At 38.6% G+C, this 24790-nt stretch overlaps 1 protein-coding gene across 7 annotated transcripts; it reads left to right on the forward strand.

Annotated features, from left to right (window-relative positions):
* The first annotated feature begins 658 nt into the window (after window positions 1–658).
* YTHDC1 (YTH N6-methyladenosine RNA binding protein C1) lies at window positions 659–23566 on the forward strand. Of its 7 annotated transcripts, none has more exons than XM_065736794.1 (18): window positions 666–753; window positions 2216–2350; window positions 4463–4564; window positions 5122–5450; window positions 5579–5933; window positions 7366–7455; window positions 7959–8012; window positions 8614–8708; window positions 12254–12362; window positions 12455–12572; window positions 13554–13638; window positions 15560–15726; window positions 18240–18322; window positions 19825–19861; window positions 19954–19993; window positions 20096–20158; window positions 21698–21832; window positions 22568–23565. In XM_065736794.1, exons 1-18 carry the CDS (start codon window positions 726–728, stop codon window positions 22790–22792), a joined length of 2250 nt encoding a protein of 749 aa, XP_065592866.1. In that variant the 5' UTR covers window positions 666–725; the 3' UTR covers window positions 22793–23565. The 7 variants fall into 7 exon arrangements, 6 of the variants coding, with proteins under 6 accessions (XP_065592869.1, XP_065592870.1, XP_065592866.1 ...); XM_065736799.1 differs by lacking the exon at window positions 666–753 and adding an exon at window positions 934–1021 and having other exon boundaries at window positions 22568–23566; XM_065736796.1 differs by lacking the exon at window positions 666–753 and adding an exon at window positions 1516–1606.
* The last annotated feature ends 1224 nt before the right edge of the window (window positions 23567–24790 follow it).

Raw genomic sequence — 24790 nt, forward strand, 5'->3', positions numbered from 1 at the left:
AGTACACACTAATCCTAAGTTTATGCAAATGACAATCCAGCTTAATAAAGCGCACTTGTTTTATACAGAAGCAGAATTGTTATAAAGCAAACTGAACATCACTGTAACAAATACAACCAGAAAACAACTAACTCTGTTTGAGAAAAAAACAACTACAAAACAACTACAGCTACACTTGCTGTAGAGCTGCAAACCATTCACGTAGCTAACATAACACAGGGAAGCCCAATCCCCAACAGCAAGAAAGGCCACAATTACAGTGCCCCACGGAGGTGCTACAACAGCTCTACTACCCCCAGGCAGCCACCACAGGAACACCATACAAGGGTCCCTCCTCAAACAGAAAATGCAAAACTTTATTTTCCTTCTTCATGTCCCTGAGTTATATACATATTTTTTTCCTCTTTCACTATTGCCCGCTTGCTAAAAGGAAAAAAAAAAAAACCAGCAAGACCACAACCACACGTAAACATCACAACGAAGTCCTGGCTCCAACTGCACCGCGCTACCCTAAATATGCCAGGAGCACGCATGCGCACACCGCGCTGCGCCGCGCTCAACGCCTTCCTCCCAGTGCGCATGCGCAGACGCGCGCCGGTTTCTCCCCGCCCCTCCTGCGGCGGCGCTCGCTCAGTGCGTAAACAAAGCAGTGCATGCTGGGGAGCGGGAGCTGTTACGTGCTCGGAGAGGGCGCCTCCATCTTAAGCGCTGAGCGCGGCGCGGTGATGGCGGGGGATAGCCGGGAGGAGAAAGGTATCTGGGGGTTACAGCTAGGAGCCGGGTTCAGCGGGTGGTTCTGGAGCTTGTCTTCTGTCCGAACCATCCGTCTGTTCTGGGCCTGCTCGGCTGGTGGTGCTGGGCCTTCGCCCTGCGAGCGTCCGTGGGAAGAGGGGGGTGGGGGCAGGAGGCCTTCGCTGGGGGTGGTTTCCGTAGTCTGAGGATGTGGTTCGGCCCCTCTGTGTGGGCAGGAGCTTCTGGGAGCACTGGGACGTTGGAGGTGACAGGGCCCACTCGGGACAAGGTGACTGGGGGGGGGAGGGCTGGGAGTGAGGCACTGGGTCAGCGAGCTGAGCCGTGCTCAACAGGGTAGGCATCTCTGAGCTGGAGGCGTCCTATTTGCTGCAAATATGCTGGGAACTTCGGCCATATATATATTTTTTTCTTTGGGGGCGGGGGAGGGAGGAAGGAATAGAGTTATTTCAGCAGAAACTGACGTTAGGATATTCTTTTGGTACTTTCTATTTGCTTTAACTGCCTTTATGGAACCGCTGAAGGTTACTAGGTACCGTGGGTTAACGTATTCTAAATCGTTCCTCACTATGTTGACCTTAAAGACATTAAAACCTAATTCAAACGTAGAAGATTGCTTTCTGGTGGTTAGCGCAGATTATAGCAGCTCTCTGAAAAAGGTGAAGGGTCACTGCTGGTGTGGGGTGGTTTGCATTATTTTGAATTTTTGTGGAATATGCATTTCCCATAAACCTTCTTACAGGCTCTGAAATGTCTTTGACCGTTTGTCAGAGTGGTGAAAGTTTGCTTTGTTTAATGTTTACTCTGAAACCAGATTGTGTTTAAAATTCCTACTAGGTTTTGTTAGAGACGATGAGTAAGTATTTCTGATGTTTAATTCTTGACTTTATTATTGTAAAACTGGGGAGGTTAGATATAATTGGCCTGTTTTGACAGACTTGAGCTGCCATTGTAGTAAAGCAGTGAAATGGAATTATTTACTATAGACTTTCTAAATTTCAACTCCTATAACCGTTTTTCTGTCAGGCTTGCCTTTTGTTGTTGTTGTTAGGATGTGTTTGTTTTTTTTTCTTTATTTTTTTTTAGTCACTGACTGATCAAGTCACGAGTAACGGACAAGAAGCATTTTTTTGTTTTGTATTTTAATTTGCTTTTTTGTTTTCTACGCTCTGAAAGAGCTGATTCTAACTTAATAGTATATGTTAATGCACATTTGCTTACACTGAATTTATTTCTACTGTAAATGTGATATTATTTTTATACTCTTTTCAAGAGAGAAATGCTGTTTCACTGCTTAGGGAAAGTGGAAATAATCATCATTGACCCTTTCCGTTTTGAATTGCCTGGTCTTATCCCCTCTGTTTGCCAATTCAGATTCTTGTTTGGACCCTTCCTTGAATAGATCTAACTCTTTTGGCCAGCAGAGGAAAAACACTCTCCCCAGGTGACTTTCCTGCTGTTTCAGGTGAGTTAAATTTGTTCATGGAGGGATCCAACACATCCCGGAGTCAACATAAGATGAGTTGCAGGAGAGCCCAGTTGGGAGTGTCTGTAGTGAAATGGACTCATGTGGACCTTCCCCCTTCAGCAGAGATGAACTGTAAGAAATCTGTCCCTCTATTGTTTTTCTGTTTCTTTTTTTGTGCTTTTCTTGATGCTTATCTTGAACTCTCTGAGATAATTTAGCTGGTCCAATTGAATGCTGACAGTGACAGTTAAGTGAGCGCATTCATTTTATGGAAGGCGTTTGAGCACTATGCCTGATGTAGGTGATGGGTAGGAGCTATGTGGTCACATTGCCCTTTTTGCATCAGCAGGCTGCTAAATACATCTGGAAAATTCTTAAGAGTCAAATGCATCACAGAAAAGGGGGGGGTTGGAAACCATTCCTTCTCTCCCTGGGGTACTTAATTAGGGTTCTGACTATAAATCAGGCCCACCTAATTCTGAAAGCATTTATCAGGGAGTCAGACTTGCTTATTCCACTCAATTTTTATCCTTTTCTCATTTGTTTTGAAGCTGACTAATAGGCAAATTTTTGAATGCTTCTTAATGCAACTTCAGTAGGTAGGTTTAATGTGGTTTATGTGAGTATGCTGTTGCCTCCCTAAAACAGAAACAAGGCTGAGTTTTGCTGTTCGTGGTCTGAAATGGGTGATTTTAATTCTAGTACACCTAATTTTTGTTATTCTTCAGTAATAAAATCCTATGTTGTGAACTTGCCTAGTCTTTTGTAAGGAAATATGATGCGTTACAGGAAATTGCAAATCATGTTTAGCAGTTGTGCAGCCATCAGCCTGTCTCTTAAAGATTAGAAATTTAACAGCAAGGTTATTGGATGTGGATGTATCTGCAAGCATACAGGTCAGCTCCTGAGAAAATTAAAATGTAACTTTGCATTGCCTTTGAATGTCCTTTGCATGTTGCCAGGGAGAGGCTTAACCCTCTCTGTGCACCACCTCCTTTGCATCATCAGCAGCAGCTGTGCAGTTCAGAGACCACTTCTACATTCCCTTGCCACAGAAATGCCAGCAGGGAAGCTAGTGCGTGGTGATTCAGGTGTATATAGAAGAGAGGAGCTTGTAAAAGTCACTTTTCTTTCTGACGTGGGTTATCTTTTTCTAATGCCAAGCTGTAAAACTTATCTTGTGTTACAGCTTAAGGTTTTGAGATAATCAAATTGCCAAACTTAGAATGACTTTTTTTGCTGCTTTTTCCCAGCTTTCTGTCAGCCTGTTTATAATGCTGCACACTGTGCCTTCAACAGATAATGTCAGTAGCTGAGTCCTTGGAGTTTGCTCTGCTTTTGTTATCTAAAACAGAAAATAAAATCACTGACAGTATTGTAGAGTGAAAGAGCTCAGAATTTCAGAGAAATAATATGAAATGCAAAATAAATGCTTTCTTATTTTTCCCCTTAAGTGCTAAGGCATAATTCAGTCTTATTTTTAATGCAATTAGAATATTGATTTGCTGTGCTCCATCCCATGAACCCTTTCACCAGAATCACCACATATCCCTTCTGGTTTCATTCAAAGTGAAGCAGCTGGAAGCAGCGACCAGTTTTAAAAGTTATATGGCAAGTATGGTCATCTACTGCTTCTAGCATTAATCTTCTTTGTTTTTGTTTTTCCTGCTCTGGTGATCAAAGTGAATTAGTTTTGGAGATTTTTTTACAGCAACTCAGAATTGATTTTCAGCAGTTTGTCTTTCTGCTTCTTCAGTGGGATGACCTAGCTTATGCTCTTTCTGTTAAATTATCTTGCCCTTTTGTGGCTTCTTCCTCGGAGGTCAATCAGAAATTTCCCTTCTGAACGTAACAGTGAGAACAAAAATATCAGGACAGAAGAGGGGGAATAATTTGGAGTAGAAATGTCCCTTCACTTTGCTGATGGCACTCAGACTATATTCCAGTTTCTTACTGATTTTTGTGTTTATTACAAATTTTGTACAGGCACATTTATTAAGCTTCCACTTATAGGTCAGCTTTCCTGCAAAGTGTGATGTGAAGAGCCAAGTTGGACCTTATTCAGAGATCTATATGCATCCTGTGGCATGTTTTAATTCTATTGGTTTTACTCAATCCATGCATCTAAACAAAATTTTGGAAAAAGTAAAATCTGGCAAACTTTATTTTTTGTTATGTGGCAGATCTGTAAAGGAAGTGTTCTTCGGACTCTTTATAGTTGTTCTTAACTTTTTTTGTTTTCAGATGGTGAACTAAATGTTCTGGATGACATTTTAACTGATGCTCCTGACCAAGATGATGAGTTATATAACCCAGACAGCGAACAAGATAAAAGTGAGAAAAAAGGTAGGTGACTTTTGTAGTTGATGTCTTCTGTAAAAGTGTAAGTTGTAGAAGAAATAAATCTGTCTTCTTAGGGCTAAGTCTTTGAAGTTTTAGAACCTGATTCAAAGAGTTAAGAGTCCAAAAAGTCTTCCAAGGCGACCTGACCTTCCAAACAAGCATTTAACTAGGTTACTTTTTGCTTCAGAAGTAATTGTGGAGTCTGCGTTGTGATGAGTGTATTTGCTGTTAGAAAAGACTGTACTCATGGTTTAACTTAACTGCTTTAACAAAGTGAAATGGAGCAAGGGGATCCACAAGTCTTGTTCTAGCTTACTTGTTAATAAAGCTTTAGGCCAATATCAAAAGCATTTGTTTAAACCTAAGGGATCAGTTGCTTTTTTAAAGTACTATACTTTACAACATTAGTTGCTCCTAACAAGTCTTTCTGAATGTTGTTAGTAAGCTTACAACTGAACACAACAAGGTGTTTACCAGAATTAGAGAAAGCAGGAGTCTCTGTTGGCGTTTAGGTTTGTTACACAAAATAACATTGAGCTTGATATCTCTTCTTATTTAAGGATCAAAAAGAAAAAGTGACAGGATGGAAAACACTGAAAGCAAGAGACAAAAACCTTCCGTGCATTCATCGAGGCAGATGATGCCAAAGCCTCCTAGTTCGTCAGTTGGCAATAACAAGAGAATAGTGACTACAAAAGGAAAGCCAGTATCAGAATACAAGAATGAGGAGTACCAGAGGTCTGATAGAAACAGACGCCCAGATGGTGATCGAAAAACACGTGTGTCGAGCAGTTCCAGGGATTCTTATAAAGGACAACCAGAGAAGACTTGTATGAGAAAGAGGGATATTGACAGAAGGGCAAAGTCTTCCACACCAGATGGTTCAGAGGTATTAAATGTTCTTGCTGCCTTATAAATAAAACAACTGAGGCTTTTATAAGGCACATTCTCTTAGGACTGTGTGTGCATCCTAACAATATTATGTGACCACTGATACACTTTTTCTTTAAACATCAGAGAATCAGACATGATGTGGATAGAAGACCAAGCAGATCCAGCCATTCTTCTAAAGAAGAGGTTAATTCTGAGGAGTATTGCTCGGATCATGAGACTGGTAGCAGTGGCTCTTCTGAACAAGGCAATACAGAAAACGAGGAGGAAGGAATGGAAGAAGAGGAAGATGATGAAGGGGAGGAGGATGAAGAGGTGGAAGAAGATGGAGAAGAGGATGAAGAAGAGTATGAACAGGATGAGAGAGATCAGAAGGAAGGAAATGACTATGACACGCGAAGTGAAGCCAGTGATTCTGATTCTGAATCCGCCTCTTTCACAGATGGGTCAGTCAGATCTGCATCTGGTTCAGATGCATCAGGTGGGTGACATTTAGCATCCCGATCTAAGTACATTGCCATTGAGAGTTTGGCTAATTTTCACTTAATGAACATGTGTTAAGTAATCTCTAGCAACGCAAGTTACTGAGTTCTTGATATCAAAATATTCTAGGGAAGGAAAAATCCTACTGGAAAGTGATCTCTCATTGTACTAGTACTTGCAGATACCAGGATTTTCATGCTGAAAATTCATATTGTTCTCGATTGCTTGGACCTTGTTGTTCAGTGCTTTGAAATGTTAGTAGTTTCCATAGTTAATGGTTTCTTAGTTAATATTTTCTTCATATTTATTTGCCAGCAATTTATCTTAAACTGGAGGTAAGCTATTCTGCACTCATGTAGTTGAGTAACCAGGTAAACTGGTGCAGTCAAAGCACTGTCTTCACCAGGGAAGGTATGATGTTTGGTAGTTGAGCTTAGGCAGTATCTGCCTTCTACACATTTCAACATAAGTTGAAATTATTCTAAGTTTGTCTTAATAGCTAATAGGAGTTGTTTTGAGCAAAAACTAGAAACAAATGCTTCACAGTTGTTTAGAGTGACTAGTGCTAAGTTATAGGTAGGAGATGTTAATGACATAAGTACTGCATTGTTTGGAGGATTTCAGGTTCATACAAACCGATTTTCTGAGTATAGCTGAACATTCTTCCCCTTAGTTGTCTTTATGTAAGCAGACAAAAGATTTGGATCAAATAAGCCTTGAAAAAGATTATCTCTATTGTAATTGCTATGGAGTCAATAAACTTTGGTACAGTTTAAATTTTTCTTAAAAGAAAGATTTACAGTATTTCAAAGTTTCCACTTGTTTAGCTTCCTGATCTGAAGTCATCAGGCAATCACCCTGCTTAACATCTGTGTTCTGATTCAGCTTTGTTGCTTGGAATTATCTGACAGAAGAGTGTAACCTAAAGACAAGTAATTATGTAATAATTGTTCTAAAAAGGTCTGTAGTATAACTCATCTTTATAGAGTGCAAATAACTGTGCTATAGTGTTTTGTTTTCAAACTTCTTGACATTTTGTTAAGCTTTGAGCAAGCAAGCTCATGTCAGTGTCAGAATTTGTGCACTGAGGTGTAAATTTTACTGAAGGTTGGAGAGAACTAACCCAACCCTTACTAGAACACCTTGGAGGTTAACTCTGTCTTTCAGCTTCGCTTGCAATTTCTAGGTTTGTGGCATATGTCTTCTTTGTGTGAATTAAAAGCTTGACTATTTGCATGCAAAAGAAGCAAATGCTGCTTTGGGTGCAGCAACTAGGATTTTAATGTATAATCCAAGCACTAGCTTTACCATCATGAATATTTGCCTGTTTCAGTACTTTGCATCTGAATTTTGCCTCTTGTGTGATGTCTGAAGAACTGGTATTATTTGCTTTTTTTTTTTTGTTTGTTTTGTTGCTTTTTTTTTTTTAGATGAGAAAAAGAAGGAAAGGAAGAGAGCTAGAGGTATCTCTCCAATTGTTTTTGATAGAAGTGGAAGTTCTGCATCGGAATCCTATGCAGGTATTCTTTCCTTTTATTGCTTGTTATCCTGACTTGCATCAAATCTTAATGAGTAGTCTAAAATAAATGTAACTGGCTGTAGAGATTTATGGGGATGTAGCTTTGTATAATTTGGTATTGACTTCTGGCATGTTGTGTGTGAATACCTTTGGGGTGGGGGGCGTGGGCTTTCTTGTTACTTTAATGCTATTCTGTTGCTTAAGTGGAATTTTCACTTTTTTTTAAAACTTGGAAGATGATGATTCAGTGACTAGTTTTCTGAGTAGGAAACTGTTCAAATACTATTTTAAAAAATGAACCCAAACCAAACAACCCAAAACCAAACCAAGAATTAAAACAAATAAACACTCGTGCACATGGAACAGTATCTTTTTGTGTGTGTGGGTGCGCGCCAGTAAGCATAATTTGTCATGAATGAAAATTGTATGTTACAAGGCTGTAGAAATTGTATATTATCTCTATTAAGGCTCAATCTGAACAAAATGTACTTTGGCTAAACACAGGTTCAGAAAAGAAGCATGAGAAATTATCATCTTCCGTTCGTGCTGTCCAAAAAGGTATCATTTAAATTTGAATTTTTAATGCATGCCCCACAGCAAGCCATTGTCTCTGTTCATTAAATTATGTGTAAGTAGTAATGTTCCGATATAAAGCATTTTGAGGCCCTAACTGTGAACATAATGAGTGAATCTTAAGCTACTTTTGCGTGTGTTGATAGTGTAATGCAAAAATTTCAGCCGTTTTTCCTCCTCACAGAAACAACAATGCAAAAAATGAGGTGCTTCCATTTAAAAAGAGAACTGTATCAGTATTATCTGTTGGAGGATTACTGTTGATACATGTTTCCCACTATTCATTCAGAGAGTCTCAAGGAAGGAAATAAGTCTTATATATCGGAACATCACTGAATCCTGCTAATTTTAGTTTTTTCTTTACTTAAGAACATCTTAAGTTTTAGTTTGATTTCCCTTGGCATCTTTTACTATACAGCTTAGATTTCAAATTTCAAGTTGGGTGGTTGATTGCTTTGATACGTAGGTAGGAATTGGGTGGGATACAGTCTGTTTTGAAGGAGGCAAATAACTATCTGCGCTTTACAGCAACATTTTTGAAAACAGAATTTTTACAGTTAAACTTATTTCACGCTTTTTTTTTCAGACCAGACAAGTAAACTTAAATATATTCTCCAAGATGCAAGATTTTTTCTCATCAAGAGTAATAACCATGAAAACGTTTCACTTGCTAAAGCAAAGGTATGTTAATTTTTCTTTAAACTGATAACTTCGAGTATGTTCAAAAACAGCTTATACCAATATGCTTTTTTTTTATGATGTGTGCTTCTTTGCTTTACTCAGATCTTGGTAGAGGCGATGATGAAAGCTACTGCTCTGATTCTTTAGGGGTAGCAACTCTGCTTCCACTGTAACCTAGAGAAGTTTCTAGGCCATTGTCACTGTTCTTTATATAATTAAAAAGGAGCCTTAAGCTGTGAGTGAGTGAAGCCTGGAGTTTTATCTACTCTGAAACTGTCGAGAGAATGGCAACCAATGGATAGCTGGTTAGTGCTTTTTGAGAGCTAGTTTCCTGTGCTCTGTGCCTATCTGAGGCACTGTAGCCTCATGGTATGTTCTGAATGTCTCTACGATATTCTTCTGTAAAACTGATCACTTTAAAGTGAACAGTTGTGAAGTACTGTGGATATACGCCATGTTTCATTTTTTCATACAAGAGAATGGAGGTCTAGTTATTGACAAGAATTTAGATTAGTCCTTGTAATCAGTGCATTGAATTTGTTTCAGATGTCCTGGAAAATGATTTTTGTCTTTTTTGAAAAGCTGTTTTTATTAAAAAAAAAAGTTGTAATAACTGTTTCCAGAATATGGTTTAAGTCAAGTGGTAGTCTTGGACAAGTTCAGCACTATGGGTTGCCTGGTTCCATCAATTTGAGGGAGCTTTCCATTTTCAGTGTTGTTATACTTTGCAATTTTCACTTTGTATTAGATTTTTCCGATCAGATAAGTTTTATAAATGGTACAGGATGATCAGTGAGAATGTGGCATCTCTGGTGATGCTGAGCTTTGGAATCTGTAGTGAGCAGATGCATGTTGCCTAGACTGCAACATTGTTTAGAAGCTACTGGTAGAAATAGTTTGAATGAGGTGATCTACCACCCTGATTGCTGCTTCCTTAGGGCAGAAGTTCTGTGAGTGGAGGTGTATGGAGGTGTACATGCTCCTTATTGGAGTATAAGGCTTTTTTGTTTCTCTGGGATTCCTCCATTAAATCTTGGCAGTGTGGTATTACCTGCTGTTCTGTATGTATCTATCAGCTGCTGTAGAGGCAGTGTTTAGTTGTTAGTGAAGCAGAACAGAAAGGATGCATAAGTATTTAATATTATGTGATTCACAGCATTCTTAAGTTGACTTTTGTGTAGCCAATGTAAGAAGTTGTTCTGTCTCATAGTGAGATTTCAGAAACAAACCTGGACAGGTTGGTCTGGACAGGCTGGAGAATTGGGCAGAAAGGAACCAAATGAGGTTTAACAAGAGCAAGCGTAGAGTCTTGCACCTAGGGAGGAATAAATGCATGTACTACCAGTATAGGTTGGGGGATGGCCTACTGGATAGGAGCTCTGCAGAAACAGACGTGGATGTCCTTGTGGACAGCAGGTTGGTCATGAGCCAGCAGTGTGCCCTGGTCACCGAGAATGCCAAATGAATCCTGGAGTGTATTAAAAAGCTGGTCAAGAGAGGTGATTCTCCCCTTCTACTCTGTCCTGGTGAGGCCTCACCTGGAGTATTGTGTCCAGTTCTGGGCTCCTCGGTACAAAAAAGATCAGGATCTCCTCGAAAGAGTCCAGCGAAGGGCTACAAAGATGATAAAGGGCATGGAACACTTCCCTTATAAGGAAAGACTGAGAGACCTGGGTCTGTTCAGCCTTGAAAAAACAAAGACTCAGAGAGGATCTGATCTATGTCTATAAATACCTAAGAAGCAGGAGGCAAAGGGACGAGGCTAGACTCTTCTGAGCAGTGCTTAGCGATAGTGTGAGGGGAAATGGACACGAGTGGAACTTCCTGTGCATCAGTTTAAATGCGTGTGGGAGTTTCTTCATAGTGAGGGTGACAGAGCACTGGCACGGGCTGCACAGAGAGGTTGTGGGGTCTCCTACTCTGCAGACGTTCAGGACCTGCCTGGATTCCTACCTGTGCAAATTGGTCTAGGGAGCTGCTTTGGCAGTGGGGTTGGACTTGATCTCTAGAGGTCCCTTCCAACCCCTACAATTCTGTGATTCTAAAGCAGTGAGCATCTGCTTAAAAGTGAGTAAGAAAACAAATGTTTTTCTGGGGACTCTTCCAATAAATTGGCTTGTCCTAAGGTCAGACAAGTAGTAATTGATCACAGCGTAGGACATAAAAACATGTTATTTGCTGTCCTTTCTTTTGGTATAAGATAAGTTTCTTTATCTACTAGAAAATATTCTGAGGCTGAAGTTGGAGCATACTGATCACAGCATAAGCTTCTCTTCTGAACTTGTTCTGAGAAATCAAATGGGGAGCTGATCTTGCTGAAAATTAGTGTAGCAGGCTGGCTATTCTACAGTTCAATTGCTAGCCTGAAGCTTGGTTGAGGTTTTTTCTGCATATGGCTGCACAGATGTCTGGTGGAAGGGAAAAGGTAGGAATTGATGAAGATGAGGGTTGCTGAACAAACTACTTAGGGTTGTATTGCCAGTTTAAAATGTTGGTCTGGTGTCTTCAGTGTCTGCCCATTTGCTAAAAGAAATTCAAGGCTCTGCTAATCTGTTGCCCCAACAGGGGTGTCATTCACATCTACCTGTCCTCCTTTCGTGTGTGTGCATGTGTGTATATAGGTCCTATATATATGACCTATATATAGGTCATTCTGAAATTAATACTTGCTGTTTATTTCCATGGAAACTACCACAAAGCATAGTAATTCTATTTGATAGAGCAAGTTCTCAGCTGATAAATGCTGAAAAGCACAGTTGCAACTGTTAGTTTTTGATTTTTGCCACCAATGAATGTGAGCCTGCACGCTGTTCTCCTACAGATCTGAGCCTGTAGAGGTGACCCACTGTTGCCACTGCTGAAACACCTCGCCCAGCACCTCACTGTGCTCATGGCCACTGTTTGGTCTCCATCAATGTTCAGCAAGCGTTGGTGAATGTCACTGAGCACTGCTTTTTGTGCATGGAGGAATTTGATGACAAACCTTTGCTTCTGTGTCAGAAACTATTTTGTCAGACTGTCTCCCTGCTCCTGTGTTGCACAGCAATGAAATGCAATGGGATGCTGGTGGGAAGGTTCAACCTCTGCTGCTGTAACACCAGCATCCACCTCATCATAAAATCGGAGGCATTACTTTTGGAGCATTCCTCAGAGGTGCTTCTTTTTTTTTTTCCTAATGTGTTTTCTTAAAAAAAAAAGTACATGAACTGCAAAGGTCACTTAAAACACAGCTTAAAAATCTTGAAGTAAAATACATTCATCTACCTATTGTAATTACAAATGAAATCTTGTAAGTGGTCAATGCATCTACAGTGTTCAAAAAAAGACAAGGCAATCTTTTTCCATAAGTTTTATCATGAAGCAGGTTAAAAGTAATTTCCAAGATAACTGATTTTAACAATACCATTCTGTCTTATTATCTTTTATCCCTGAACACTAGCTTGGTCTTGTTTTCCTCACCTAAGCTGTGTACTTGATGTCTTCTGTCAGCTAAACCACGTGACATTAACTCTTTTGGTGGTGGGTTGGGGATTGTTTTGTTTTAGGGAGTATGGTCAACACTTCCAGTGAATGAAAAGAAGCTTAATGCTGCATTTAGATCAGCGAGGAGTGTTATTTTGATATTTTCTGTAAGGGAGAGTGGCAAATTCCAAGGTAAGGGAGATGAGCATTTAGTAAGGTAAGTGAAGGTGAGATTTTTCTGTGTAGTAGCTTTTTAGTTGTTACACTTGATGTGAAATCCCCAGGATTTGCACGACTGTCTTCGGAATCCCATCATGGAGGATCACCTATACACTGGGTGCTGCCTGCAGGAATGAATGCAAAAATGTTGGGAGGTGTCTTTAAAATTGACTGGATTTGTAGGTAAATAATTGTTCATTTATGTTTCTGTTTATTAACAGTATGTTGTATCATTTATTTGTGATAGAGTTCTATTTTCCATCCTTCATATACCTATGCCCTGTGTTGAGTGTGGTACTCAGATCTGTACCTGGTGTACAAGTATTTGAGTGTCTGTTAATTATCTTAGAGATTTTTCAACACTTGAGTGTTTTCCTTCACTGATATATTACCTTGAAACTGGGAAAGTGTATTCTGAAGTTCTTGATGAGAAGCAACTGATAGTTTGATAGGCAGCTGTGGCAAACAGCCATCCTTGCAGGATATTTTTTCCTGTGTTCATTTGATGTACGTCATCTGGCTAAAGAAAGGAAATGCTTGTGTTCTAAAATAATATGCGAAATAAGTAGAGACACATAATAGGGATGTGAGCAGTATATTAATTTCTATAAATGAGTAGAACTGAAACAATTACAAATCTTGAAGAAAACAAACTGGTCCTATGAGATTTAGTGCATGGTTGCATGAGCTCTGGTGCTGGCAGAAAGAATAAATACAGAGGAGTTTTTACTTGTATTTATAGGAAAATTGATGTTGGAAAGAACCATGGGATGTTACCTACTGTAACGTCAAAGATACTTTAGCTTAAGAGTAAGATCACATGCTGGATTTTATTTCAGTGGCAGGTAGTGTATAAAGAAACCGTGTCTCACAGAGACTAGTCAGCATATTCAGATTGTACTTGTTTATTATGACACTATCTCAGTATTTTACTAAGATGAGGATTTCTTTAATGAGGTGGACTTATTCCACTGTTAACTAGGCTGTCATAGGATAGACTATACCAATTCAAATCTTCAGTTCTTCTGGTACTAATGCATTCATTCAGAGACCTACCAGTACAAAGGGTAACGGTTATTTGTTATGCTATGCTGTATTGTGTAAATTATTTTAAAATAAACAATATGAAGACAAAACTATAAATGATACTACTTGCATATTTAGGCGTGAATTGCCGTTCACTAAGTCTGCTCACCTGACCAATCCTTGGAACGAACATAAGCCGGTAAAGATTGGACGCGATGGACAGGTTTGTTAATGTTGGTTTTTTGTTTTGGTTAGGTTTTTGCTTAATAATTTGTATGTTCTAGTGCTTGTTCAGTTTATATGTGTAGATTTGGAATCTCTTTAGATCGCTTACTCACTGTTGTATCCTGTAACAGAGGCATTTGTCTAATTTTAATGTTAGGAAACAAGGAACAAGAAGACCGAAGACTGCTGATGTTCTTGTTGTCTTTGTGATAAACAGTTTTGATGCTTCAAAACTGATATTTTTGGGATTGAAATGTAATATGTCGTGGATTGTATGGTGTGCAAACCTGTATAGCATCAGTTGTTTGGTTTTTTTTTAAGAACAATTTCTGATACTTCCAGCTGTGTTCTTCAGTGCATTTTTCCTTTCCCCTGTCTATCTTAGGACATAGGCTCTACCGTAATCAAATGTGTGCTAGTAAATTGTAAATGGGATAGCTTTCTGTCTTGTCAGACATACTAGAGTGCAGACGTGTTGCTGCTGTAATCGAGTAACCCAGCCTTGATTTAAAATAATGGGTTTTGCTTTCCAGAGGCAAGATGGGAGTTGCACAGTCCCCATACTGAATGGAAAAATGCATACTTCATGTGTTATTTTGCTCATAGACACATTTACTTTGTTGGGTAGTAGAAGTAAAACAGTATCTTCTATCTTGTTCAAATTTAGTGGGATCTTTTTTATAAAAAAAATCTATTAACTTTGTTTTTCTTAAATGATAAAGAATATATTCTTTAATGTTTTGTATACTCCGCTGCAGAGTTGCAGTCTAGATGTGTTCTTAATTTTTCATGAAATTGCTCTACTGTTAGGTAATGGGCAAGCATTGTTTGATGTTTGTTTTTCAGCTTGGGTTATTTCTTGAAGTGGTTCTCGCTTACCCATCTACATTTTGTGTAACCCCCAATGGATTTCTATTCTGAGGATGTATATGTTTACCCTTAGAACTCATGTGAGATTTTTATATCTACAGCATACTTCCCAGGACGCTCCCCAGGCCTGCTAGTCACCAGGTTGAAGAAAGCACTTTCTTCAATTGTTTTGCAGCTGTTTCCTGCTATCTTCATTTAATAGCCCTGGGTTTTTGTACCAGAAGAGGTGGTCAGCAAGTTTCTCTGTCCCTCTCCTCCAAGCAACTCAGTGTCACTCTCCTATTGTAGCTGTTGTCCTCTATGCCCTACAGTTTTCTCCATTTTTTTTCTTAGCCTGAACAGTCACAATCTGTTCAGTCATTCAGTATAAGAATTGTTCTACTTGTGCAGTTATCCTTGTCACGTTCTTTGAAGTTTTTCCAGTTCTATTGTCCCTGCACCCCTGCTTTTGTTTTTTCTTTTGTAAAGACAAGGGGATGAGAACTACACCCCAGGAGTATGGGTGGAACGTGAACTTTCAGTGTGTTAGAATTATTTCAATCATTTTCTTGTTCTCTTCTCCTAATAATCCTGACATGTGATTTGCTTGTTCTGACTGCTGCTGCTATTTTCATGGATTTGTCAATCACTGACTGAACATCTCTTTTTTTTTGAGTGGTGATAGTCAACTTCATCAGGCCACGGATTTGTATGTGCAGCTAGAATGGATTTTTCTCCTACGTGTGTTGCTTTTCTGTCCGTAATAGGTGGTCATTTTCTTTATGGTGAAAAACAGTCCTCTGATACTGTAGCAAAACAGTGATGTGGCCTGGATGCTTAATGGGAAGATATGGTTACCCTGAGTGTTGGACTATTTTATGAAACTTTTAAGTATTTCTTGAAGAGTCAAAGGTAATATAAGTGAATGTTGCTCTGTCTGTAGCGATGCTGAGATCTCTTTGAAGCTTTTTTTTTTTTTATGGGGGTTTTGTTTTAGATATGTATTGTTAATGTAATTGAGGAGAGTTTCTTGGTTTATAAACCACTACTGAAATTCTAACTAATTGTAGGAAATTGAGCCGGAATGTGGAACCCAGCTTTGTCTTCTGTTCCCTCCTGATGAAAGTATTGACTTGTATCAACTCATTCATAAAATGAGGCACAAGAGAAGAATGCACTCACAACCCCGATCAAGAGGACGACCGTCTCGTCGAGACCCCGTTCGGGACGTGGGAAGGTTAGAAACGTTCTTTGGACTGATAGTAGGCACATGTATCAGAATAACGTGATGGAGGAATGTGATTCGACAAAGCTTTCCCTGCGATAAAGAAGAGAGAAAATCCTCAAATCAAGCTGCATGGACAAGTTTGTGGCTTCATTGAGGATTTCACATGATTTCCCGGTCTGTCATTATTCAAGAGGAAAATGGGGATCTTTGCTTTTGCAGAAAAAAAAAAGCTCTTAAAGTACCATCTAGTTTAGACTAGATAATTTGTGGAGATAATGCAAAATGTTTAACGCTAGCTGTAGGTAAGCTTGGATTTATTACGAGGAGGCTAGATGGAGAGAAGGAAATATTTATATGCCAAAAATGTGTTAATATCTTGTAAAAGCCTTTTCTTTCAGGTGTGTCTCTGGATAAGCCTTATCAAATATGGGACTTTTATAAGGAGCACTTATAATTTTTCAGAAGATGCCGCCTCATTTTGAGGATAAAATATTTAATTTATTTTGATATTCAAGAGGAGGAGCATTATTGGGACTGTTTCAAATTGTGTCACCGTGCTGTGTTAACCCCATTGGCAGATATTCTCTAACATGTAACCACTGAATTCACACATCTTGCTGAGCTTCTGAAAACAATAGGTTCTCTCCAAAAGGGATCGAGTGGCCCTTGGAGACCCGGCAACAAACCAACAGGCTGTTGCTGTGTCTGTATATACAACCTTTCCAGATGCTGGCAGTACCTGTGGACTTAAAGTATTTTTAGAGGATCGACATGGTTATTGATCACTGCTATATGAACTTAACATCATTTTCCAGGAAAAAGGGGTTTAACTTGTTACAGAATTGGAGAAGTCTTTGCAAAGAACTGATAATAGCCCTTCTGCCAAACACCTTTTCCCTGTGTAGCCACTTTGCATACAGACTGTATGATTTGGGCTGAAACCTTTGGTTAAGTTTCCTCTTTGTGGAAACGTCCTGTGGTAGGTACAGATACCCAACAAGAGTCCCCATTTCCTTGATCTTTAAAAAAAAAAAAAAAGGACACTGTAACGAGTAGGTAGGAGGAAACCTGGCAGCGCCCCCTTATTTTTGGCTTTAAAGGACTGAACACCAAGATGGCTTGTGAAGTTAAGCTAAGAGGTTTCCAGTGCAATAAAGTATATACAAGTGAAGGTTTTGCAATGGACTGCAAACTATACATATAACAGCACCACACCTTCTCATGCCTGCCAGGGCCTCCATTTATGTATGTGGCTTACAGCTTAAAGTCAGTAGTTGGACTACTATATGAACTGTTTCTATCATATTTTATACCGGTCGTAAATGCACTCTCAAAACTACAAGAAAGCGGTATGTTTATTCTTTACACCAGCTTCTGTTTTTCTTGATCTGATTTTACTGTAGATACAACTGTTTTGGTTTTTGGGCTTTTTTCTTGTAGTAAAGAATCTGATTTCATTTTAACTGGGCATAGGGGGCTTTAAAAACTGAAACTGGGAAGGGGGAGGAAAAATAGCTCTTCGTAAAGAGAAAGCTTGTTACTCAGCAAGCAAGTTGCACAGTAATTAAGCATTACAAGAAAGTATCAATTTCTTGTCTTCATCATAAGTAATTTTACTGCTTATTGGGGGAGGGAGGGATGTGTAGCTGATTTGTGTTCAGAAACGCTTCTGTGTTAGCATTGTAGTCTCCTGTTAGTATTTATATTTCTTGTTGAAGCAGCGTTAGCAGCCAGTTTTCAGTTCTGTATTAAACATAACAGTAACTGTAATGTAACTGTTTCATAAACAGACTTTCTCCCTGAGAATAAGATTCTCAGATAACACTTCTCTTACAGAAAAGATGGCTTTTGTAGAAGAGAGCCCTAATTATTTTAATTAGGGAGCTTAAAGTGTTCTTGAGCTTCCTGTCCTGATGGCACTGATGCATTACTGGTAAATTGCTTGGAACAGAAGTAATTAGAAATACCATTGGCCCACCTAGCTAGACAAGCTACAGTGAAAGAAGCCATTTCACAAGTAATGTACAGTTTTATTTAAAATGTACAGAAAAAAAAAACCTTTAATAGAACCTTCATTCCATAGCTGGCAAATATAGTGATGTCTGTGCCTTTTGACTAATTATATACTGTACTATTTATTTTAATTGGATTTAGAAGTTTAAGTTCTGTTATCCAACAGACTAGTTCAGAATGTAATGTGGAAGGCATGTTAAAGCATAAGTCTTATGTTCTTTTTTCAGATAAAATTGTTACCTGTTGTTTGTTACAAATGTACCAGTGGGTAGAGTTCCTTTCCTAACTACCATAGCACCCGTAGCATAATACAAGAAGAGTGTATTTAATTTGACTATTGTTCTTGATTACTTGAGTTTGTACTTAAAGCTGTAGGATCTTTTTAATGGAATGGAATTCAGAGTGGTTAAATGGAGATCCTGGGTAGCTCAAGCTGTTCCTTTGAGGTATTCTGCTGTGCCAAATGCTCCAAACAGCCTTGTTTAATCTCTGATATCTAATTTGTGTAGGCGTCGACCAGAAGATTATGATATTCATAACAGCAGGAAGAAACCAAGGATTGACTATCCCCCTGAGTTTCACCAAAGACCAGGTTAATATCTTACTGTGAAGGTTTCTGTGCGCTAGTTCACAAGTGTTTGCTCTTCTAGTCCATCCTCACAAGTTCTAAAAGTGAATTTCTGATGTGGCTGGGTTAAAATAAAAACAAGTTCTTAAAATCACACAACTAAAAAAAAAAAAAAACCCAAAGGATTTGTCCTATGTGCTGGTTTGGGGATTTAACCCACCTCTTGCAGAATTCCTGTGGCAAGAGTTTAGTGGTTTGAGAGAGAGATGAGTTATTCTAGACCGTGCCCTTTTAAGAATCTCACAATTGTGTAAATTTTTTGTGCATGATCCTCTCAAAAGCTTTTATAATATGATTAGTTGAAGTGCCTGCCCATCACTAGAATTAGTTTCTGCTACTTGTCAATGCAGTAATTGTCAGAGTAAAATGTTTATCATAAATTTCCAGCTGAAAAAGACAGCTGAGGCTGTACGAGTAGCAGGCTGTATTTAGAGATGCTGGTTTTGTGATCATTTGTATTTTCAGAAGTTTGTTTGTTTTTGTTTTTAAACAAGCTTGACATGAGGAAGAGAAGAGAAACTTTCACTGCATTTTATAACAGGGTCTGATCACAAGCATGGGAAAACAATTTTGCTACTTTCCAGAAAAGCTTTTGCAATTACAGTAAAACAACACTGGTAATATGACAGATTTTTATTTTTCAGAAAGCAAACATTAAAGAAAATGGTCAGTTGTAATCTGCAGAATCTTGCTTTGTTGTTACTGGGAATATACCTTTATTTCAGTAGTAGATCTCTAAATCTTTCTTCAGAGTCTGCTTTCATCTGTCCAGTTTGACAACATTGACAAATTTAGTGTTCTTTGATGTAAAAAAACAAACAAAAAAAACCACTTGTTGCTTCCTGGCTTTCCAAGACCATTATCTAGAGTACAGAACAAAAATGTAAAATCTAATGAAATTCAAAGGCATTATTTTATTAGCAATATAAGCATGCTTGGTGTTTTTGCACTATTTTGAATAGCTGTAACCTTTCTTTACCCTGTGAGGCTTTTCCAGGTCGTTTTAGCTTGTTTGTTTTTAACTTTTTTAGCTGTGTAACTGTATGTCCAAGACCTATTATGAAATTGGTGTTAAGAATTGCTGGGAATAATAAGTTATGAAGTAGCTATGGCCATGTGGTGACTGTCTGGGGACAGTACTCAAGCCTGTAGGCATGCCTGCTTTATTTGAATAAAACTCCAAGTCTTGTTTGCATGGGTGTTATTTGATGTAGTTATACTGTGTGCAAGTTCCTATGAGTGTGTATATACTATATATGTAAAATACAATTTTTGTTACTATATTATGCTATTATTTTTGTACTGTTTACAAGAAATTGCAAGTTCTCTATAGTTATTATGAAACTGAATATAGTGGGTAATACCTGTTACAATTCGATAGCTGAAGAATAATAGATTGTAATTAGTATGTATTTAAAGATTATTATCATGAGATGGTAAATTAATACTGCTTGATGTTTGAACAGGGTATATAAAGGATCCCAGGTATCCTGAAGTAGACAGGTAAGGTGTGTTCATGCTATTCATTTTATGTCCTGGTAACTTAACCGTATGGATAACGTGAATTTAGTTCTGCAAATTTTTATTCCCAACAGACGATTTTCAGGAGTTCGACGAGATGTGTTTTTAAATGGGGTAAGTTTGAGCATGCTGATTTTGGGGGAAACTTATATCCATCTTTCAGCATTTCTGAAGAACTCCTGTCACAAATATTAATATCCCTATCTTTCGTTTTAGTCCTACAATGATTACGTGAGGGAATTCCACAGCATGGGACCACCACCACCGTGGCAAGGAATGGTTTGTGTCTTGTTCAACTTTGTCTTTTTCTACAAAGCACGGCTGTTCTTCTGTGCCCTGCTCTGGGAGCCTAGTATATCTGATCTGAGCTCAACCCTTTCCTTATCCTAAAATGTATCGCTGCTGTAACTGTGTAAAGTTTATATAACTTATTTTGTATTTTTACTTTATTCAGTAATAGTCTGTCATTCTAGTTAGCAGTACAGCAGTGAGAATCCGACCTATATCGAACCTACAGGGGTAGACCCTAAGCTCAGAAGAGATAATAGACCCTTATTTTTAGCCCACACAGGAGGGTATGACAATTTTGTGTTCAGTTAAAGATTTGTAGTAACTGGCTTTCTTTCAGACAGTACATGTATCAGTACTGGACTGGCTGCATAGGATCATGGCATGCTGAGGTGTTACACACTGGCTTGCATTAACACTTGGTTAGGGCAGTGAAGCATGAGGAAAAGTAGCAGAACATACTGTACAGCATCGTGAAAGTAAGACATGCTGTATAGCAACCTCCACTGAAATGCATTTATTTCCCTGTCCAGATGAGCATATGTTTGAATACACTTACGTACAATTATGTTAACTGATACTAATACTTAAATTCAGCTTTGGTTTCTTCATTCAGTGAGAAAAAAGTCATTGTAACAAGTTATTTTGTTACAACCCTGAGCTAGAGTAGTGATTTTGAGTAACTGTAACAAGTCTTCTGGCTCTTGTGTGTGTTGTGAAAGCCAAAGGCTTTGCCAGACTTGGAAATACCTCTCATTTTTGTTCATCTGAAATGCAGCTCTGACTTTTTATAACTGAAAGAATTGAACAATGTTGTCAGACTGGGAGGAAAGTGGTTTATCAAGCACAGCTAAAACAGCTAAACCTTCAGATTTTCCTGTCACTTTTCCTTCTTCATTCTGCATATTGCATAAATATCCTAAAAGCTGACAGTGCTTCCACCTATTTTGTTTGTGAACAGGGATGCAAGCCAAAATGCTTCAGTAATATCTGAAAGAAAGGCCTTGGTCATTTAAAGAAAGGGAGTAGAATAGTAAATAGATGCCTTGTTTTAAATAGTGATAATAATATTCAGATAGCATTTTGTTGAATAGTTTGCCTTGCTGAGTAAGCTTATTCATGTAAAACAGTATATATTTGTAGGTGTGACACTGAAAAGAATATGAGAATTCACAAGTTGGGACAAAAATGTTACATGTATAGATCATTAATAAATAGCAGTTAACAGAATTAGGTAGCAAAAGCTTACCTACAGTGTGATCTTAAGGTAGATATGGGGAAGGGGTGTGTTTTGGGTCTGGGCAGGGTATTCCCTGGACTTCTGAAAAATCAATGGTAGAATAGTGATAAAGCATGCACGCTTCATGAGAAATATCCTGTTACATCTGATCATAGCCTAGAAATTGTATTTTTAGGTGTCTGTATTTCCACCTGAATTGAAGTAAACTCTATTTGTATTCCCAGCACTAAGCATTATATACATATGTTTGTTTTGGAACATAAAACAAACTGCCTTTAACTTTCTTGTAGCCACCGTACCCAGGTATGGAGCAGCCACCACACCATCCTTACTATCAGCACCATGCACCTCCACCTCAAGCTCACCCTCCATACTCAGGACATCATCCTGTACCACATGAAGCAAGATATAGAGACAAACGAGTAGTAAGTGTCCACAAAGACAGGGGGAGACAAGTCTTCAGGCTAGATGAGAAATGGGAGGAATTTGGGGTACAGATGTAGATAGCCTAACCTGAAATGTGTTGACTTGGAAAATACAGATCTTATAAGTACATTTTAGTTTTCCTTTGAAAGATAACTCATTTAGATTGACAAGAAATTTTCAGCATTGTTGGAAAACCTCTCTTCCAGGTCATGTAGAAGTGAAACATTACAAGAATGCGGTCTTAAATTGACCTGTCTGCTTAAAAGAGTATCCAGTTGTCAAGCTGTGAACTCCTTCTTGTTGAAGCTGTTTGAATAAGGATGTGGTCTTCTATAATTGCATGCAATTATGCACAAAACAAATTTCTCTGTTAACAGAGTTCTGTAACTCTTAAAGGGATGTAAAAAACTAGAGTGGATGGTTGAATACTTTTTAGCTGGCCTCAAAAGCTGTTTAGCTTTCAGGTCTCCCGCTGGTATCTCGGCATTTGAACCCCATCTTACTATTTTCTACTTCATGCACACTAGAAACACAGATGTATGGTGCTGCCCTGAAGATGAGAGAAGAAACTTGCGGATGCATGTTTTCAGTTTTTTTTGTTGCTGTCGCTGTTTTGTTTTTAATTATTATTTTTATACTGGGCTTTCCCAAGAGTTTCAGCCAGTCCTGTGGATAAGGACAGGGAGGGGATTTTCACCTGGCAAGGGGAATAAACAGCTGTCCTTTCATCGCAGCACGACTATGACATGAGGGTAGACGACTTTCTTCGCCGCACACAAGCAGTTGTCAGCGGTCGGAGAAGCAGGCCTCGGGAGAGGGATCGAGAGCGGGAACGGGACCGTCCTAGAGATAATAGAAGAGACAGAGAACGTGACAGAGGCCGTGATAGGGAAAGGGAGAGGGAGAGGATTTGTGACCGGGACAGAGACAGAGGAGAAAGAGGTAGATACCGAAGATAATCTGTATTGAACCAGTGCTCACTTGAAACAGAAAGAGCTTGTATTTTTTTGTGTGTTTACAAGTAGTACATTTTATTTTCAGCTGTCTACTTAAAGTTCGTTGTGTAGAAGGATTTATAATGACTCTCTTTATTCCAAGCATGCAGTGAACTGTGAACTGGAAAAACTCAGTTTGGCCAAAAATAGAATACACAAAGCTGACACTTGACAACTCCGTCGGAACAAGATGGGAAACAGTCAAGAATGTACATATTAATTAATTCTCAATGAGTGTTCATCTACTTAGTGATTTCATTCTAGGTTTTTGAATACTGATGGAAAACTGCCATATTTTTTTTTGCTTTGTTTTCTTCCTGTAGTTTTACATGGTTCTGTGGGAGAATGCTGCTATCAAGTATGCAAATATTAAGTATGATTTATGACTGAATGGCAGTGCCATAGCAGCCTTCCTCTTATTCTTCTTGTTTTTAACTCTGTCTGTAAAGTCAAGTGTTTTTTCAGTCTTCAGTAATGAAAGCAATATTAAAAGGACAATATTGATACCTAATTTTTAACCTTTTTTAAAAAAAATCTTCCTGTGTTCAGTAACATTTTGGTCAATTATCTTGTCTAGTCTCCTTCCAAAATGTACACATTGCTTGGAATGTTCACAACCTGCGTGTGTGGAGCCAGGAAATATTGCTGTATTCTACGTTGCTACCATTTCTTTTTTTTATATATAAAAATAAATTGGTAACTGTTGAAATGGTTAAAGTTCCAGATTGAGTTTCTTGGTCTTCTAAGCTTGCCTGCTTTCCTAGAATGTGGCTGTTCTAGGAAACTGTTGAGAAAATAAAGATGATCAGTTTCATCCATTGCGATTAAGAAGTATGGAAAAAAAAAAAATAACTGCTTTTCTGTTTCCACAGTGAAGCAGTCGATTAACACAGCTCATGCAGCTGGTCAAAGTTAAGGCTGTACTTAGAATGATCTTCATGCTATTAATAGGCTGTTCTCAGCCACAATCATACCTCTCTCCATGGCTTCATTGTAGAGATTGCTGCATCACTTGTTATTTCTTGTAAATAGAAAGTATTTGAATCTAAATGCTAATGGTATTGAGCAGTGAAGAAAGATAATGAAAAGTTGTAGTGGATATTGTAGAAGACATTGCTCAGTTTCTGCAGCAGTTTCTTAGTTCTCAAAACCTGCATTTGTAGCACAACCTTTGTGGATGTCTTTGTAGCCTTTATTTATTCTTATTTAATCAAACAACTCGCTATAACTTGTCTTAAAGTCCTTCAGCTCTGCAGCACTGTATGCTTTATCTGTAGTAATGAACTGCAGTATCGCATTTGCCAGCGTGGTGATTGTGGAAACAGATGGGTTTTTTTAGAACTGACAAGTGTTTCAGATTTTGTGTATTTGAGTCTAAACATGTATAGTAAAAATGAGCAAAAATGTGACTTCCACATAGCAATGTTTTTTAAATACCTCAAGAAGTTTTACATGTTTAACTCCCACAGAGCTATGAACTGAGAAGTATGCCGTAGGGTTAGATTGGTCTATCAAACTGAGTGTGCTTACTGTGGCCAGTTAGAGATATGCACCACAGACTACCTACTTTCTCTCAGATATTTCATTGCTTTGTTTGGAAATAATAGATGTTGGTGGGTTTTTGTTTTGTTTTTAAGCTTGGCTTTAATCCAGAGCTTGATAAAGCAGATTGCTCTGAGTAAGTAAGAGTTTGGCAGAGGGCCACAAAGGTAATGAAGGGCTTGGAGCACCTCTTGTATGAGGAAAGGCTGAGTGACCTGCATCTGTTCAGCCTGGGGAAAAGAAGACTGAGGGGGGATCTGTTTACTTCTTAAATCTTCCCAGTGCAGAGCACTGTATTTCCTATGTCCTTTGTTATCTCTGTCTGTCCAATGCCTAAACGGCAGTAAGGCTACTGACATACAACAGAACTAGTATCCTCAGCCAATTTTCGTTCACAAAGCTGGATGATGAGGACTCCAA

The sequence above is a fragment of the Cyrtonyx montezumae genome, unplaced genomic scaffold (genome assembly GCF_038088225.1).
Source record: "Cyrtonyx montezumae isolate F1298 unplaced genomic scaffold, pur_monq_1.0 scaffold_2, whole genome shotgun sequence".
NCBI lineage: Eukaryota > Metazoa > Chordata > Aves > Galliformes > Odontophoridae > Cyrtonyx > Cyrtonyx montezumae.

Bases quoted from the DNA above. Each gene is read 5' to 3' on its own strand.
- YTHDC1 (XM_065736794.1), top strand. From the start codon at position 726: ATGGCGGGGGATAGCCGGGAGGAGAAAG. The intron at 12,363-12,454 runs GTAAGGGAGATG...TGAAATCCCCAG, and splicing joins GGAGAGTGGCAAATTCCAAG to GATTTGCACGACTGTCTTCG. The intron at 18,323-19,824 runs GTTAATATCTTA...ATGTTTGAACAG, and splicing joins TGAGTTTCACCAAAGACCAG to GGTATATAAAGGATCCCAGG.